Raw genomic sequence first — 19184 nt, 5'->3', positions numbered from 1 at the left:
CATCACTCTCATTGTTAGATTCTGACCCATAAAGTTAGTCACAAAGGTTCTCAAAGCTGGTAAATGTATGGGAGGGTCAGTATGTCAGAGGATAAAAGGTGTGGCTTTGTTTAAGTTGCTTTATAAAAGTATTGTAGCAGTGCCATGCATGTGTTTATGCTAATAATAACACTGACATTTCTTTGACTTTTTCCCCTCAGAGGTGACATTGTGATTGCAAAAAGCCCAAGTGATCCAAAATCAAATATTTGTAAAAGAGTAATTGGTTTGGAAGGAGACAAAATTCTCAGCAGTAGTCCATCAGTTTTCTTTAAAAGCCATAGTTATGTAAGTAACATTTCAATTATGTTATTCATTGGTATCATAGTTGATTAACATTAACTGAACACACTGACAAATGATTATAACTTTTATTCATATTTTGAATATAAGAATAATGCATTCATTAGAATTTAAGTATGTTTGTATCAAGAACAGCATGGCCATTATAGTTTATATATTTTATTTCCTTTTAAAACCCTGTATAAACATCTCAGTATTAGTTGTTGCAGGCAAGATTCACCAATGAATGTCAAAATAATGGGCAGACGTTTGAGGAAAAATAGTGTATTTGCATAGTCTCAAAGTATCTTTCGCGGGCTTCCCTGGTGGCGCAGTGGTTGGGAGTCCACCTGCTGTTGCAGGGGACACGGGTTCGTGCCCTGGTCCGGGAAGATCCCACATGCCGCGGAGCGGCTGGGCCCGTGAGCCATGGCTGCTGAGCCTGCGCGCCCGGAGCCTGTGCTCCGCAACGGGAGAGGCCACAACAGTGAGAGGCCCGCGTACGGGAAAAAAAAAAAAAAGTATCTTTCCCAAGAAATTTTTACAAAGGGAAAAACAGTAGCTTCGTAGAGGAGAAACCTGGCAGACACCACCTTAACTGAGTGATCAAGGTTAACTTTACCTGTAACAAGACGTCAACATAATGTGACCCCTGAATTCAAGGACTGAGACGGGCACATCACCTTTGTGGTACTCTTGTAAAAAGAAGGTATAGCCTCATGAGAAAACATCAGACAAACCCTAACTGAGGGTCATTCTGTCACATAATTGACCAATACTCTTCAAAAATGTCAAGGTCTTTAAAAAAAGGAAAGTCAGGAATTGTCATAGACTGGAGGAGACAAAGGAGACATGACAAGTAAATGCAATCTGGAATTCTGGCTTAGATTGTTTCTCCACTGACTTATTAGTGGAAAATCTGGTAAAACCAAACACAGTCTTGTAGTTTAGTTTTTTTAAATCCTATTTAAATGTTTAGGATAGATATTTTGGTGTAGTCAACTTGCCAACTCAGTTAGGAAGAAGAGCAAGAGCAGTAGAACGGAAGAGTGAAGAGCAAATGTAACGTGTGAGCCCCTTTCACCAGTCACATGGCTGCTGAGACAGCTTGTGGCAGGGGAGGGCAGCCTTCTGTTTACTCAGCATATACTCTTCTCACTTTAATTATAATTTAATTTTCTATTTTTGTTTAAATTTTCTGTGTCACTGTCAGATTATTAATAGAGCTGTTACATCTGTTAAGTAACTTTATCTTCATCCCCAGTGTAAACATATAATTAAGAGTTAAATTGTCTTCATCGTGGTAAATTTATTTTGACCTACAATAGCCTCTGATTGCCCTATAAGTTTGATCAGTAGACTATTAAATAATCTGTTATTTATTTACCGTTCTTAATAGACTATGGTTCAGCTGTGCAAATGTTTATTACACTTTTGATGTTTATTACTACAGTGCTAAACATCCTAGGAATCCATAGCTGATGGTGATAATGTTAAAGTTGAGAATGTGGTTATCAGGTAGCCTATTTTTCTGTGGCCTTCATCATGGATACTTATCCTTTTATTTTTCAAAAACGTCACTTATTTACGTAATGGTTTCACCTTCACATGACTGTTTTCATTTCTTGAGGCATTCTAGTCACTTCTAAGTTGCTTTAGCAACAAGCATATACTTCAGACCAGAAATAGTTTTATCAACAGAAAGAATAACAAAATATATAAATGATAGCATCTACTATCTGTGTACAGTGTGTACACTGCTGTTGTTTTCTTTTAAAATTATTAGAGGAGGAATATTAGGATGAAAAGATTTAGATAAAATCTCTGCTAAGTAATCAGAGAAAATAACCAGAGGACTATAAGACGTACATTTTTTGAATATTCTATTTAAAGAAGACATTCATCGAATTTTTATGTTTGTTGAGAGGATAAATTAGGGGACACTGCCATTTTGTTCCAGGTGTATTCCATTCACTTTGGTTTGCATGTTTATAAGTGTACAAACAATTGTAATAATATTGGCCAGCACTTAACTGTGTACTTACTCTGTACCTGACACTGTTGAAACTCTTTCCAAGGGTTAATTTATTTAATCATCAAAACAGTAACCCAGTGAAGGTGGTAGTAGCATTTGACAGATGGGAAAGCTGAACAACAGGGAGGTTAAATAAATTGTCCAATTTCAAACAGTAAGAGAAACAGTTGGAATTCAAACACAGGTAGCCTGGCTCTGTCCAGAATCTATATTCTTTACCATGCCACTACTTTTCATCCCAAAATATCCTCTACTTACTATTATTATTTCTACTCCCATCTCATAAATTGTATTTCCCTTAAAATGTATTTGTCTTTATTATTTTTAAAAAGAAAGGCAACTGTTTCTAATCAGGGCCAGTATTAGTTCTGAAAGACAAGCCAGTGATTTTTGAAGGCTTCCTGGCTCCACCAGTTTTACTAGGCTGCGTTTTTTAAGCCATAAGAATTGTGTAGCTATTACAGAACCACTTTAGCAAATGTGTTCCATTAATCAAGGTGACTTATAACAAAAATTCATCCAAGTTTGGAGCACTGAAGAGATATCCAAACTGTTTGCATTCTGCCCCTCCAGAGTGTTCCCTTTTCCAGCTATCTCAGAAGCACACTGGTGCTGCATGCTATGAAAGGGGTTTCTTCCCCTTATCTGTGCATCCTTTCAGAAAAATCATTGTTGTTTATAGGTTATGAAGACATTACTATTCAGATCTTGATTGAGATGCATAATAAGGATGATATATATTAAAGGTGTTTTGAATTTCAGGCAAAAAACATTTATTCTCCTAAGTAGGTGCTTCAGAAAGCAAAACACCAAAATTGTCATTTGGAACCTAGAACATAGAGTTTAGCATATGAAAGAAATAGCATTGTTTGTAAGTTGGCAAACAAGAATATAAACAGATCATTGGTTAAGTGATGTGAAACCATTTTATTCATTCCAGAGTTCTAAAAGTTCATGTGGCAAGCAGCACTTACGAAAGGTGATTTATTTTTTGCATTAAGCATTTGGAAACGAAGCAGTCCCTATCAAGGTCCTATTGCAGTGGGTTTTGCTTATTTTCATGGTATTGAGGCCAGTAATTTTTTCCCTTGGGTTATGGGCTGAGCATTGGCTACTATGAAATGAGCTTAATTTGTGACTCTCAAAAGAAACAAATTGTACTCAGCTCAAACATCTTGAATAACTTGCCTTTCTATACTATAGGAATTCCTCAGTTTGCTGCTAGAAGCCACTAATTTGCCAAAAATAATTTAGTTGGAAGAAGCATTTAGCTGGTAGGAAGTACATTAAATGAATAGGCATTCTCCTGTTGATCTGCACAGCAGGCGATTTAACGTAGTCTCCATTCCCCTAGGGAATATAGGGCCAGGACTCAGGAAATACAGTAAAATTTTCTTATAAAGCTAATCAAGAAACTATAACACTTTATAATCTTTCTCAGGATAACATTGTTGGTTCCTCCAAATATTGGAATAACTCAGGATTTGTATTTTAAACTTCTTTTGTTTATATACGTGCACTTAAGGTGACCTCTTCCTGTCTCATGGTTTTAAATACTATCTAACTCAAGACCTAAATTTATATCAACCACAGCTTCTTTCCTGAACTCCAGAATCATATATCTGATAGTCTGTTTAATATCTCCACCTTAGTATATAATGTTCACCTTGAACTTAATATGTCCAAAACTAAACTGATTTTCCTTCCAAAACTGGCTTGTCCCACATGTATTTCCCAGTCATGGTAAAGACGCCTCCATTCTTCTGCTCACTCAGGTCATAAACCTTGGAGTCATCCTTGCCTCTCTTCCTGTTTCACCCTCCCATCCAATCCACTAGCAAATCATGTTTACAAGATTGTATCTTGTAAATATAATCAGAATTAGATGACATCTTGCCCCCATCACTGCTACCATCCTGGTGCAAGTCAAATTCATCTCACTCTTGTTTTCTTTCAGTAACTTCTGAACTTCTCTCTGAGCTTATACCTTTCCCATCTTCTTGCCTCCTTACCCCTCTACTGACTACTCTTCACACAGTAACTGAAATGAACCTTTTTAATAATGATGCTTTTTCATAAAAATAATGTTACTCTTCTACCCAAAGAGCTCAGTGGCCTCCCATCTCATAATTAAAGCCATGGTCCTTTTGATGGCGTACTAAACCCTACACTCTTCCTGCTGCCTGTTTTTGTAATTAAAGTTTCATTGGAACATGGCCACACTCATTTATTTACATATTGTCTGTGACTGCTTTCAGTAAAACAGCAGAGTTGAGTCATTGTAACAGAGACTCTATGGTCTGCAAAGCTTAGCTATTTACTGTCTGGCCTTTTACAGAAAAAGTTTGCTGACCCTTGCTCTACAATGTAAGGTTCTTAATGGCAGAGATTTGTTTTGATCTCAGCTGATTCCTCAACACCTAAACTTTTATTTGGCATCTAGTAGATACTTTAAAAATACTTGAAGGGTGGACAAATGGATATATGACTAGAGTCTGACAGTGTTTTATTTTAGTTTCTATTCTACTCAGTTTCTTCTAGTTTCTACTGCAAACTCGCTCTGGAGTAAAGTGCACGATGTTCTATTTTTCAGTAATATAGATGTTCCTGTAGCTCACCACACTGTATGCTAATGCTGAACTGGCCAATCTGTGTTTATTCTAGTCTTCATAGAAGACTTGAAAGCTCTTTCTTCCATGGTAGGGCTACTTGACCATTTTCCATAACTGCAGGTAAATGTTATAGAAAATATTGGAATGCCCCTGTTACTTTGTACCAGCATAGCATTGTGCTGATTAAACGTTTCTTTCCCCAAGTGACTTCTATTTGGACTGAATGATAGTTTTCAGCCCTTTTATTAAAGCAGATTAAACATTTACCTGGCTTTGAATAATTAGTTTGGAGTACTCTGAACTTGGTCTCATCTAAATCTTCTGAAGGACTGGTGGAATTGAGGTACCTGGACTTACCTTGTTCTCATTTTGAGGGAAGATTTGGTTCCCTAGAAATGGTGTGGTGGTTTTGTTACTATGAAGGCTAAGTCGCCCTTGCAACATGCAGTACCTACTAATTAGTTTGTGTGGTAATGAGAGTTTTCTACATTTCAGTAGAAATGATGTGCCTTTGGACATATGTAACAACTCTACAGGTATTTTGTTCTTTTGATTCTTTTATTGGTTGGCAGATTAAGGATGGATAAGTTGTTATCTGAAGCTGGTAAACTGTTCCTTTAAGTGTAAACTTCTGCTTTCCAGTGGTTATTATAAAACGAAGGATCTTTTTTTCTAAATCTTTCAAATAATTAAAACTCTGTTTATTGCATTTTAGTTTCTCAGCCATAGCAGCCACCTTGTTGAGATGAGCATGTTAACAGAAATATTATGGAGATTTCAGTATTTTCCTGTAGTTAAAGCGTAGCATCTTTTGCTATTGTTAAAGGAAATGTATCTGTGCTTATTAGAAAAATTATGTTTTTGCTTTTATATTTGACCTATCAAAATATCCAGTTATATAAAGCTTTTCGGTTCTTGATACCACAGATTCCAGAATCATACACAAAAGGTGAAATGTTCATCAAATGCTAGGCTGTTACCACAGTAGAGTGATGGTAGGTGTGTAAGAAATGTAGTATTTCTTACATTTTTCTTTTTGAATTGTAGAGTATGTTAATAACATCATTATTGTTATTGGCAGAAATGTAAGAAATAGAGACATTTTCACATTTCAGAAAGAACTGATTAAATGTTCTCAGGATGCCCTGGTGGTATAGTGTTCTTAAAAGGAGAACTTGGAAATGGGATAATATGCTAGTAATAAATCTGTTTTACTGTGTATTGAAAAGTATTTAAACAAAACTGATTGGCCAACTGAAAAACAATCTCACTAATTGGGAAACATTAGAAAATGGTCACTTTATAAACTGATAGCCCCCAACGTGTACTGTGTATTTACGTTATAGTTCAAATCCTTGAATATCCTAATGCTGTTTTTCTGTTTGTTTAAATGTCATTTACTTTAGCTAAAAGTCACAACCATATGGTCTTCTATTACCACTTGTATTATAAACAGAAAAAGTACTTCTCTGTAGGGAAAGGAATCATTAGATTGAAAGGGTTTGTTTATTATAAGCTGCTGATACACTAAATCCTTATGTCATTTAAATAGAAGAACTACCTAATAATGTCACTTATTACAACTAGGATATCTAAACAAGAGACTTGCTTTTTGCAGACTATAGTGATAAAAACCTGTGCTTCACATCCATTTCTCAGCAACGGCTCCCAGGGTGATCAGTCACGGCACACTGCTAATGCCTTGATTGCAGCTCATGCACAGGAAATATGTTTACTTTTTTGCTAAAGTGAAGTTGACTGCGGAGATGACGTGACTTTTTCATCCTATAGCTAACAATTCTGAAGATAAATTTGACTTAGTGTTTACAATTCTGAGCTGTTTTTCTTCTGATGTTAACACTAAAGAATCATCTTTGAGGCTCCCACTACTTAAGCATTTTCTGATGTGTTCCCTGAACATTTTCAGAATAATTTGGTCTTAGTTTAACAAAAATATGTAGTTTATAAATATTATTTTGTAGAAATGTATTTTATCTTAATATATGTTTGAGTATGTATATGTATTTATGAAATCAACATTTCTACTGAAAGGGTAGTAACTCTTCCTGAAACTAACATGTTTTGCTCACCTGAAAATATTTTAACCACTCAAAGTTGGAAAGTCAGTGCCATGGGTGGGATTCTGGGGAGGCATTTATGCAATTCAGTAAAATGCCATATTACGTGTAGTTTTATCTGCAAGTTATATGAGACCTCTATACTTTTAGGTTGCTTAAAAGTAGGTGGTGCAGTAGTTAAGAATCCACCTGCCAGTGCAGGGGACGTGGGTTCGAGGCCTGGTCTGGGAAGATCCCACATGCTGCGGAGCAACTAAGCCCGTGCGCCACAACTACTGAGCCTGTGTTCTAGAGCCCGCGAGCCACAGCTACTGAGCCCACATGCCACAGCTATTGAAGCCCGCGCACCTAGAGCCCATGCTCCACAGCAAGAGAAGCCACAATGAAGAGTAGACCCTGCTCGCTGCAACTAGAGAAAGCCCGCACGCAGCAACAAATATGCAACGCAGCCAACATAAATAAATAAATTTATTAAAAAAGTAATTGGGAAAAATTACTAAGACTGAAATTGTAATGCTGCTGTTCAGTGTAAGCATCTGAGGCAGACTCCCACTCTGATGGTCGGTCGTAAAGAGAATGTGTTCCAAGTGTCCTGTGGCTTCCTAACCTGATACAGTGGTCTGCTGGACTAAGTGGAATATGTTCAAATGTCTTCTGAAATAAGCAACTAAATGAAGTTCTTCTATTACCACTTTGTGCAATCAAAATTCTACAGATTTCTGTGACCCACTTAATCTTAGTCTATAAAAGCATTCTCATTCTAGTAAACTATTTTCTACCTTAAATAAGAAAGGAAAAGAGAAATTACAGATTTAAAAGCAAGTATGCGTATTATAAAACAGTTGAAGATAGTAAAATAGCTGAAAAATATTGACATTACAAGCCATTATACTGCTAACCTAGATATGCGAGAGTGCTTCCTCCTGGGTTGGAATTTTCATAACTATTTTAAGAAAATTTAGGAATCGTTTAGTTTGGCATAGCTAGTGCTTGCCTGTCTACTACACAGACATACAGAGCCAACAGGGAAGGGAGATAAAGCACCTAAAACTATAGGGTGAGTAATTTAAAATTCTAAGATGCAACTTAAGATTCTGATCTACTCCCTGTACATTGTGTGTATGAATCTCTAAATCAGGAAGGATTAGAAAAACCTCCTGTCATCTGAAGAGACTTGAAATTTGACCTGACTTCGCTATGTAAAGAAAGTCAGAGTAGGTCTGGGGACATAGATTGATACGCACTTCTGACCGTAGCTGCAAATGCACCTAACCCCAAACCAATCCCAGCATCAGGCATCTTCCTGAATGAGACTGTGTCCCAGGAGCAGTGGAAACCGCTGGACTTGGGGGGAGGGAGAGAAAACTTAAAAGGCCTTCAGGAGGTTATAGGGTGGGCAAATTTGCCAGACAATAACTTCACAACTTTCCTATTATTTATTCATGCATTCATTAATCCCATTAATTCCAGATATTACTGAATACTTACCTGAGGGCCACCACCATGTTAAAGTAGATCACGTCCCTGCCTGCAGGCTGTCCAATAGAACTTTCTGCAAAAATGGAATAGTCTATATCTGCGCTGTCCAGTATGGTAGCCACTAGGTTCATGTGGCTATTGCGCACAGGAAGCGTGGCTAGTGTGTCTGAGGAACTGAATTTTTAGTTTTATATAATTTGTAAGATTGAATAGTCATATATGTTACTAGTGGTGAGCATGTTGGACAGTACAGCTTCAGGAGTTTGTAGTCCAGGTGGGGGACTGGACAAGGAATTACAAAATGCTGTAATAGAGGATACTTATCTAGACTGGGGTGAATAGGATTACTACAGAATGGGGAGGTAAAACCTGAGTTGAAGTTCTCAAGGCTAAGTGGGAGCTAGCCAATGCAGCATATTCAGAAGATGTAAAAGTGAGGGTGCAGCACTGTGCTTTGGGTAGCTGCCAAAAGTAAGTTCCTATGTCTGGGACATATAGTGGGGAGGGGTGGGAAGTGAACAGAGATAAAAATGAAAAGGTGATTAGGGCTCAGTTCCTTGTAAGTCTCAAGCAGGGGAGTAACTCTGTGTGTGTGTGTGTGTGTGTGTGTGTCCACATCACGCGCTGTGGGATCTTAGTTCCCTGACCAGGGATCAAACCTGTGCCCCCTGCAGTGGAAATTTGGAGTCCTAACCACTGGACCCCCAGGGAATTCCTGGGAGTAAGATTATCATACTTAGCTTTTAAAAGATCACCCTGATATTTAGTATAGAATAGTAGAGGATGGTTGGAGTAGGAGAGGCCAGAGGCAGGGAGACCAATTAATAAATAGGCTGTAAGACATAACTGAGATAATAACATGAAGAATGGAAAGCAGTACAAAGTTTGGAGAAAGATTAAGGGAATATCTAGACAGGATTGGATGTTGGAAGAAATGGAATTGAAAGGCTTAAAACTGACCCAAGTTTCTGGCTCTAGCAATAGGGGTAGGTGGTGCATTAAAATAAGGGGTCTGGACTTCCCTGATGGAGCAGTGGTTAAGAGCCCGCCTGCTAGTGCAGGGGACACAGGTTCGACCCCTGGTCCAGGAAGATCCCACGTGCTGCAGAACAACTGAGCCCGTGTGCCACAACTACTGAGCCTGAGCTCTAGAGCCTGCGAGCCACAACTACTGAGCCCATGTGCCACAACTACTGAAGCCCACGTGCTCTAGGGCCCGTGTGCCACAACTACTGAGCCTGTGTGCTGCAACTACTGAAGCCCGCATGCTTAGAGCCCATGCTCCGCAACAAGAGAAGTCACCACAATGAGAGAAGCCTGCGCACCGCAACAAAGAGTAGCCCCCACTCGCCACAACTAGAGAAAGCCCACGCACAGCAACGAAGACCCAACGCAGCCAAAAATAAATAAAATTTTTAAAAAATATATAAAGGGTTCTGAGGGAGATGTTAATTTGGGAAATGGAGAGAAGATATACTCAGTTTTGGAGTAGTCTAGAAGCCTGTATAAGTCTATGATAGATTGTACTTTAAATGAATACAATGGCAATGAAATTATAGGAAGTGGAAAGAAAACACATTCTTTCCCAGAATGATGTTTGGGTGCTATACTATTCCCTCCTTGATGTCCACAGTATATTTTCATGATCTCTTAGTCAAAACAGTGTTTTGATGCTCTCAGCCCCCTGAGATCAACCTCACTTTTTAAAGGTCTTCAGCTATTCTCTTCGTATCTTACATCATCACAAAAAATGTCATCTGTCATCTACCTGCCTAATCTGCAACTTTTTATTCACAAAGCTAGACATCATTCTAAATAATTTCCAGGGTATGGGACATTAGAGTTCTGGTTTTGATAAATAAAATGCAAGTAGGAGAAGTGTCTATCAAAGAAAATCATGCAATACAATGCTTTTTTTTTTTAAGATACTAGTAATATCAGGTACAAAAAGATCCACATATTTTATTTTAATCCTTCATTTTTTGGAGTATGGACTCTTTTCTACTACTGATCTTTTATTTCTAGTACCATTTCAGGTATAAATCCGTTTTTTAGCCAATCTCTATATGATGCAGTTATGCACTGGTCCATAAGAAACTGAAAAGCGCTACAGAGATTCATCTATAGGAATAAATCCAAATAGGGATGAGTTTTGACTGGGAAGAATTATTTGAAGTCTCAGGAATCAAAAATTTGGTGGAAACCTATTAGCTCATATTCTGTATAGTAGGCATCTGATTTACTATTTTAGACTTTTTCTGAGAACATGAGAAAACTCATTATTTACATATTTACCGCCATTTTCTACTACTCTTTCAGATACCTGTGTTTCATTAAGTTAGGCTCATCTTCTGGAATATGAGAACCAGAGTGTACATCAGGCTATATTAAAATGAGAGTACAGACAGTCTTGTAATGAGAATATAAGGAACTGCTCTTAAATACTCATCCAAAAACAGCAGGTAACCTTGTTACAAATAGAACAAAAAAGAAGTCAGAGACCAAATAATCCATTATCCTAGGGGAAAAAAATCTGTAGGATTGAGATGTTAGTATTAGATGGCTGGGATGGAAAGGCCTATTTACTAGCTTCAATCCCAACACTTTTTCCCCTTCCTCTGCCTTCTGACAAGTGGGTAGATGGTCCTGAAGAAGTAAATACTCCATAAGGAAGTGCTTAGGCATTTGATATTTAATAAACATTGCTTGAAAAAGATGCCTGTTAAAAGAATAAAAATGTTAGTCTTTGCTACATTTGGATGATTTGGTCTTAAAAACTGAATTTCATTAAATCACTTGGCATAATTAATATGGCATCTATTCACAATTAATGTACATTTTTAATTATACTGGATTTAATTCAAAGTCTTGGCTAGTACCAGAACTATATAATCGAATACAATGTAAAAGAAAAAGACCAAAAACATAACTGAAGTGAAATTGCAAAGCACAGTTCACTTTGCAGAGAACTGGATAGACTGCATAAGAAACCAGGAACAAAGAAAGCCCGGCAGGCATCATTCATCCAGCAGCTGGAGCAACTGTTAATAACAATAGTGAGTGCTTACTGGGTGCCAGGAGCCTTATGTGTTATTTGGTTTTCAGAATGTTTCTGTAAGGCATTCATTAGTCCCAGTTTTTTAGATGAGGTTTAAATAACCTCTCCAAGGTGTTTAACTAGTAAGTGACAGAGCTACAATTTGAACTCAGAACTATGACTCTGTGGACTGTAACTTTAACCACCATACTAACAACCCATCAGAAATTCCTGTTCAGGCTGGATGGAGGTATTGAGTTCTTAAGGAGAAGATGAAGGAGCTTAGCTTGCTTGCAATAGCTATGAGAATGAGCAAGTCAAGTCTTAGCCTAAGCTCTAAACCCACGCAGCAGGGAGATGCTCAGTAATAAAAGAGAACCTTTAGTTAAAAGCATCCCTCATCACACACACCCTCACCACAACGCTGTAGGTGTAGCTTACTAGAACTCTGGTGTAAATTCCTCTTTAATGATAATTGGCTATGAACCTAAAGTGGCACCATTTTTAAGTAGGGAAAGGCAATAACAGTCCCCGGGAATGATGTGGGATAGGTTAGTAATAAGTCAGAATTTAAATGGGAAGAAAAAGAAGCAGGACTGCATAGAGATAGTATCTACTGAAATAATAAGTGTGTTAACTGTTCCTTGCCTGGTCCTTGTAAATGTGAATCCCTTTGTCATGCATCTAGCCTTTGGGAGCACCTCCCTTATGACTCCAGATATTCTACTCAGGGAGACAAATGGAGGCAAAAAGTTCGGCAGAAGAATGTCAGTAAAAATAGAGTATTAGTGAGACTGTTGCTTGAGTTTTGCTTTCAAAGTTACCCATAACTGACACTTGAGACAGCCCCATTTTACAAAATTAAAGATTAATAATGTTTTCTCAGCTTTGTGTTCTTAAAAACCTTTCTACATGATTTTCTCTCAGGGGATTTAATGCTTCACTTTTTGACATATACATCTTTATCTATAGTTTTGTTGGTGTATATAGGAAGATAAACTCCAACAATTATTTACTGCCATTGCAGGAGTCATACAAATACTGGGCATTATGAAGTTCTTTTAGGACTATATAATTAATAAATGATCTCATTTTGCAAGTATTCTCTCCAGTAGTTTGTGTGCATAGCATCTTACCATGACTATGTTTTGGTTATATAAGCCATGATTAAGCAGAATATGCATTAACCATATAATGGTATACTAATTTGACTCGATTCTGCTTACCTGAAAGATAGTAACATAAATAACAATTATTTGGGTATTGTTAAACTAAAATGACATGTCATGAATGTACATTCATCATATGGACTTTTTTCCTGGGCAGGGAAATTATGCATTTTATATTTTACATTCATCATTCTGTGAGACACAAGACAAAATCTTTAAAATACATGTGGAAAATGAAATACTTTACAGTGTTGTTGATATACCACTTCCATTTGCTTTTGCCAAAAAAAAAAAAACCCACAAAAAACAAAACAAAAAAGCCGAAGTCTTTATCTGATTGCTTTCCTAAGGTGTGTATGCCTCTCCTTTTCCTATATATTTCAGGAAAAGGAAAAAATAATCATGTCAGAAAAGGATTCCAAAAACTTTGCCCTCTCCGATTACCTTTATGATTTTTGTTTCTTTAATAATTATTATTTCCTTTACATTCAATCATTTTAGAAGAACCATTAAGGAGGCATGAGCAATAATAGGGCCAGTGCATACCCTGCCTTTGCTGATTATACATTTTAAAATATCTGGCAAACAAATAGTTAAAAATCAGTCTGTTATTAGGATTTTCTGTTTTTTGAAACTTTTGAAAGGTCAAACGTACAAATATCTTACTCTTCAGTCAGAACTTTTTCTTAATTAGATAATCTTTGCTTAATCAAATAATAAGTGAGTTTGATTAGTTTAGTAAATGTGTTATTGTGGACTCTTTCATCAGATTTCACTTGAATCAAGAAAGGTAACACCTGTGGGTTGGTTCCCAAAAGCTGCTTTTGTTAAATGGACACCCGCAGGCCATGAGGCAATTACGTTTGTTGCTTGTACTATAAAGGAGGCACTTAACTAGGCTTCAGCAAGTATGGCTGAGAACTAGAGGCTTGATTCTTTTGTCCTGCCCTGAGATTAGGTTTTATCATAGCTCAGGAAGTAAACCTCTGACGTAGAAAGGAAAAACCAAGAATGATTTAAGCGTTCTTTTACTGCTTTAAAAGTTATTCCTAAAGCTAGTTATATCTGAGACCCTGGGAAAATTCAGATTTGAGCAAAAGAAAACATTTCTAGGTGGCATTCATTGTAAACATATATTCATACATTCTCATTCAGTCTCATGCATTCATTCAAGTTGGCATGGCATATTTCCAAAAATACAGAGATGAAAAGTAATTAACTTTTTAAAAGTTTTGGTTATGAGAATGAACAAAGACATGGAATTAGGACTTCCATTTTGGGGCATTTGTAAAGCATTTATTATAATTTTTTTAAGTGTTTATTTGAGTTCTTTTCTACTTTAATTGGAAAGTTATAACAGCTTTTTAAAAATACATTTTAAAAATATATTTTAATCTATTTTATTATAATATTGCTATAGAATTGTTTTATCTGGTTTGAATTTTGAATTTAGTGATAACCAGTAGGTTAATCCAACAGACAATAACTGTGTTTTGAGTTAGAAAGGAAATTTTTGTTTTGTTCCTTGCTTTACTCCACTCCACTCACCTGACCAGAAAGGTCAGGTTTTAAGTTTTGGACCCATACCAAAAATGTGTTGTACTTTATATTTATTTAAATAAATGAGTTCTTAGCTAGACTAATATTTTAGTTATCCCGAGGTCTGGTGACAGTGCTGTAATTGCAGTCATTTACTTGTACTGTATAAAGAAGCAGAGCCTGCTATACGGATTGGAAGTTAGGTCACTCTCTTACCACATTACCACAGATAAAAAAAAAAAATTTTTTTTTACTTCAATAAAGCTCTTCCTAACCTGCATTGTGATGGACAATGTTCCATTTTTAAAAAGTACAAGTATTACTGAAAGGGCTAGTCATATTAAGACACACATGTATGTGTATGTGCATATATATATTTTAAAATTATTTAATACATACTGGTCACAAAAATGTAAATTTTGAAATACATAAAACAAAATTTTGTGTTTTTTTAAAAAAGTAATTATACCTAAGTAAGCCCTGTAACTTATTTTTTTCACTGACTGTATTCATGTCAGTCTATTAGCTGTCTACTATTCTGTAAATAAACTGTTTAACATCTGCCTACTGACAAATATTTATACTGTCGCCAATTTTGAGATACAAGCAATACCATACTGAACTTATCTGTTTATACATAATTGCATGCTGAGTTTGGCGAATCTTTTCTAGAGATTTTGATAGGGAAAGGGTAAAATGAGGACACACAGGGCATGCCACTGAAGGGGATGCAAGGCAGAGATGCCAAAGGCACACTTTAATTACATCAAGAACTTTAGTTCTCACCAAAAGGATTTTCTTCATACTGTTATGAGGTATGCTAAAAAATAAGACTTTAAATATTAGATACTTTGAACATCTGGCAATTATGGAGTAACTGCGGCTGAACTTGCCCTCCTGCCATAAAGAACTAGAAAACTGGACAAACTATGTAAAACAGTTTTCAGACAATGTGCAGCAGGCAGTACAAGACGGATTCCTGAGAGCAGGGAAACAAACAAGGCAAGCCTTATACTTTCCCTAACTTCTGCCTTAAAGCAGTTTTCAGAAGGTGCGAGGAGGAAAATTCAAACAAAGGACAGTGGTCTTGCTGAGTTGAAGAGACAGAGATTAGGGTATAGGGAAGTTTAAGTGGTTGGAATTTATGCATCAAACCACCGGGGAGAAAAGAGCTACAGAATGATCTCCAGCAATCTATGTAGAGTATTCTTTTGGTTTTGGGGCTGAACACTAAACTGTGCCTGCTTATGGTGAAAGTTAGAGACTGAGCACCAAACAGCTATTGGCAGCAGCCAAGCAATTCCCAGAGCTCACACAGGGCTGTCATTTGAGTTCTGACCAGCCACAGTGGACAGATCTCATTAAATATCTAGAGCATTCCATAGAGACCCTGGAATATCATGCCTTAGGAGTGAGCTAGACTAGCCCTTACAGTGTGAGAGAGACCCAACGCTTAAAAACAAGGCTTGACAGGAATAAGCTGTTCCACAGCTAACTTAACCACCTTCCAAAAACCAAACAGACCTCTTCAACATTCAGTGCTCTCTAAAAAGAGAACAAAATCCACTCAACAAATGAATGTTCAGCTCAATAACAAATTATTAGATATGTGAAGAAGTAGGAAAATGTAACCCACAACTAGAAGAAAAACAGATCCAGAAATGAGACATAATGGAATTAACAGTCATGTGCTCTAAAACACCAATTATAAATATTTTCAGGGATCTAGAGGATGAACATAATGAGGGAGAAATGGTAAATATAAAAAAGAACCAAGTGAAATTTCTAGAGCCTAAAAATGTATCGTCTTTACAGCAGATTAAAAATTGCAAAAGAAAAGATCCCAGACTGGGAAGAAGTATTTGCAATACCTGTCAAAGGACCTGTACTCAAGATACATAAAGGGCTCTTAAAATGAATAAGAATAATCCATTTTAAAAATGGGCAAATATTTAAATAGACATTTCACAAAAGATACACTAATAGGTACAAGAAAAAATACTTATCAGAGAAATGCAAATGAAAACCACAATGTGACACCAATAGCCTACTAGAATGGCAAAAATTTTTTTAATTGAAAATACCAAGGTTGTGAAGCAACAGAAACACTCATACATTGCTGTTGGGAGTGTAAAATGGTATAATTACTTTGGAAAAGTTTAAGATTAAGCGTACACTTATGACCCAGAAATTCTACCCCTACATATTTACTGAAAAGAAACAGACTTATACATGAACGTTCATAGTGCTTTATTTGTAACAGCCCAAAATTGCAGACAACACAAACATCCATCAACAGGTTCATGGAAAGAAATTGTGATTTACAATGGGATATACTCAGCAGTAAAAAGCAATGAATGACTGATACATACAACATGTATTAATCGTTTAAAAACTGCTGAACAAAAGCCTGACACAAAATACTATGTACTGTGCAATCTCACTTATATGAACTTTAGTAAAACTAGTCTCTAGTAAACAGGAAACATCACTAGTTGCCTGGGACGAGGTGTAGGGATGGGAGGTGGACTGGAAAAGGAGGGAACTTTTGGGCATAGTAGTAATGTTCTACATCTTGATTGTGGTTGGCGGTTACACAGGAATGCACATTTTTCAAAACTAGTGTCGAAACAAAATGAGCACATTTTACTGTAAAGTATACCTCTAAAATTGATTTTAAAGTGTACACCCTTACCCCATATCAAAAATAAGTATGTGTTTCAAAAGTGGAGTAACTGCAAACATAATGAATTTTTTACTAGGAAAATAAGTGACAGAGAGGTAGATCAGCAAAGGTGACTGCTTTGATTTTAAGACTCACACTCAGAGGTTTTCCCATTTATAGAGAAGCTCTTATTAAAGGTACCATCAGTGATGAGGTTGTTTCCTTGTGTCTGTACTTTATATCAAACATTGAAGTCTTAAGATGTAAAGGTTATTCCTTTGCTATGAATGGATGCATGGGTATTAGCATATATGGGCTTCAGGTAAGTAAGAGGTAGCATGTTCCATATTTGAACCTACTTCTGTTAAATGTCAGTAACTGTACTTCACAGATTGTTTTAAGGATCAAATGTGTGTGTGTGTTTAAATTAAAATGACCAGAAAAGTATGTATAAACACTAGTTTGTGTTACTATTCCTCCCTTTTGTTCCACCCCTTGTAGTCAAGGACTAGGTGTGAACAGCCTGGGTCACACTCCTCCAAAGGTTTCTGGTGGTATGTTCTGGGTCTCTCTTAGCAGATTCCTTTCTGTTCTTGTTAACTTTACTATACCAGAGATAATACTTCATCACTGTATTTATCTAAACTTGGAAGAAACTTAGGTCATAACTGCCACAAAAGTGTGCTTTACAAGAATTTCTACTTAACTAATACTAATCACCAACAAATATTTGAGTTCCAATATTGGTTTAGGTGTTGTAAAGATTTAAGATCATGACATGATTATTGTCTGTTGGCTTTTTCAGTCATAAAATAGTAGACATACACAAAAGCCAAGCATGTAAGAGGATGTTATGTTCCAGAGCCCCATGTAGGGCAGACTTTAAGTGTTTTAAACAATCTAGAGTATTTGGTATGTGCAGGCAACATAGGGAAAAGCTTCATGGAGAAAGGAAATGTATATTGGATCAATCGGACAGGCAAAAAAAGATCTTGGTGGATCGTTAGTATCTTTATTCGTTTTTTGATTTTTGTTCTCCTTTGCTTTTATTGGTGTCCCTAACTTTATAATTGTATTTAACGATTCGTATATGTTACCTATTTTTAGAACTCAGGAACAAACACATATTAATGAAAAACTATGGAAATTTAGACACCCAAGATGTTCACATTGTAGTTTCTCCCAAGGCAGTACTTCAGAATATATTTAATGACTTATTTTACCTTTTCCAAATACACTATTTTGTTCTTTTCATCTGTAACCTGAGATGTACTCATTTTTCTATTTGAGCAGCCTTATGCTTCACTACATATAAATCTACTTATTATATAGGTAGGGATGAACCTTGCTATTAGCCCTAGAACCTACAACTAGTTCCACTAGTAGAAGTTAATGATCTTACAATATCTGATATTCTTTCAAAAAACTTTATCCTTACTCTACAAATAGATTTAACATTTAAGTGTATCTAAATGAAAATAAGTAACTTGATTCATTTTTGGCTAATATTTCTACATGATGTAAGACATTCCAAAATTATATATTTCAAAATTATATAATCTCTAAATAAAGTGTAATTCAAATTTTACGTGCTTGTATAAATTTATTTTTCCAAAAGGTAATTCAGGGGTGATGGGGGGGAGAATGAATAGGCAGATCACAGAGGATTTGGGGGGCAGTGAAAATACTGTGTATGGTACTGTGATGTGGATACACGTCATACATTTGTCCAAATTCATAGAATGTACAACACCAAGAGTGAACCCTAAGGTAAACCATGAGACGTCGGGTGATGATGATGTCAGTGTAACAGACATGTCACTCTAGTGGGGATGTACTGGGGAGGCCGTGCATGAGTGGGGGCAGGAGGTATATGGGAGATCTCTGTACCTTCCTCTCAGCTGTGCTGTGAACCTAAAACTGCTCTAAAAGTCGTTTTTAAAAATTTTGTGACATTTTAAAAAACTGGTCATTTCTTATTAAACCTAAGATGAATATTTTTCTTCACATAAGGTTCCCAAGTAATAATCAGTCAAAAGAATAGTGAAAATTAATTCCTTTCCATAGATCATTTTGGTCTGGTCAATAATTCAACTTTCTTGGGTAACAAAACCTATAAAAAAGAAACTTTAAAATGCAATTTTGAAGATTGTTACTGAAGAGTAATTTTTAAAGTTTATATTGAACAGACATTAACGGGCAAATATCTCATATCACAGTGGGCATTTTTGTAAGTAATGTGTTCTGTC

The 19184-nt window shown here is 36.4% G+C and overlaps 1 protein-coding gene across 3 annotated transcripts in view; it reads left to right on the top strand.

The window, feature by feature from the left end:
- The window catches only part of IMMP1L (inner mitochondrial membrane peptidase subunit 1), a 73740-nt gene that overhangs the window by 52636 nt on the left and 1920 nt on the right, over window positions 1-19184 (top strand). For all 3 annotated transcript variants that reach the window (XM_060018640.1, XM_060018638.1, XM_060018641.1), the window contains exon 5: window positions 201-327. In XM_060018640.1, the coding sequence (XP_059874623.1) occupies window positions 201-327 (127 nt within the window). The remainder of the gene's footprint in view (window positions 1-200; window positions 328-19184) is intronic.

Source organism: Delphinus delphis, chromosome 8, assembly GCF_949987515.2.
Source record: "Delphinus delphis chromosome 8, mDelDel1.2, whole genome shotgun sequence".
In the NCBI taxonomy this organism is placed as follows: domain Eukaryota; kingdom Metazoa; phylum Chordata; class Mammalia; order Artiodactyla; family Delphinidae; genus Delphinus; species Delphinus delphis.
This window is presented reverse-complemented; position numbering and strand designations above follow the sequence as displayed.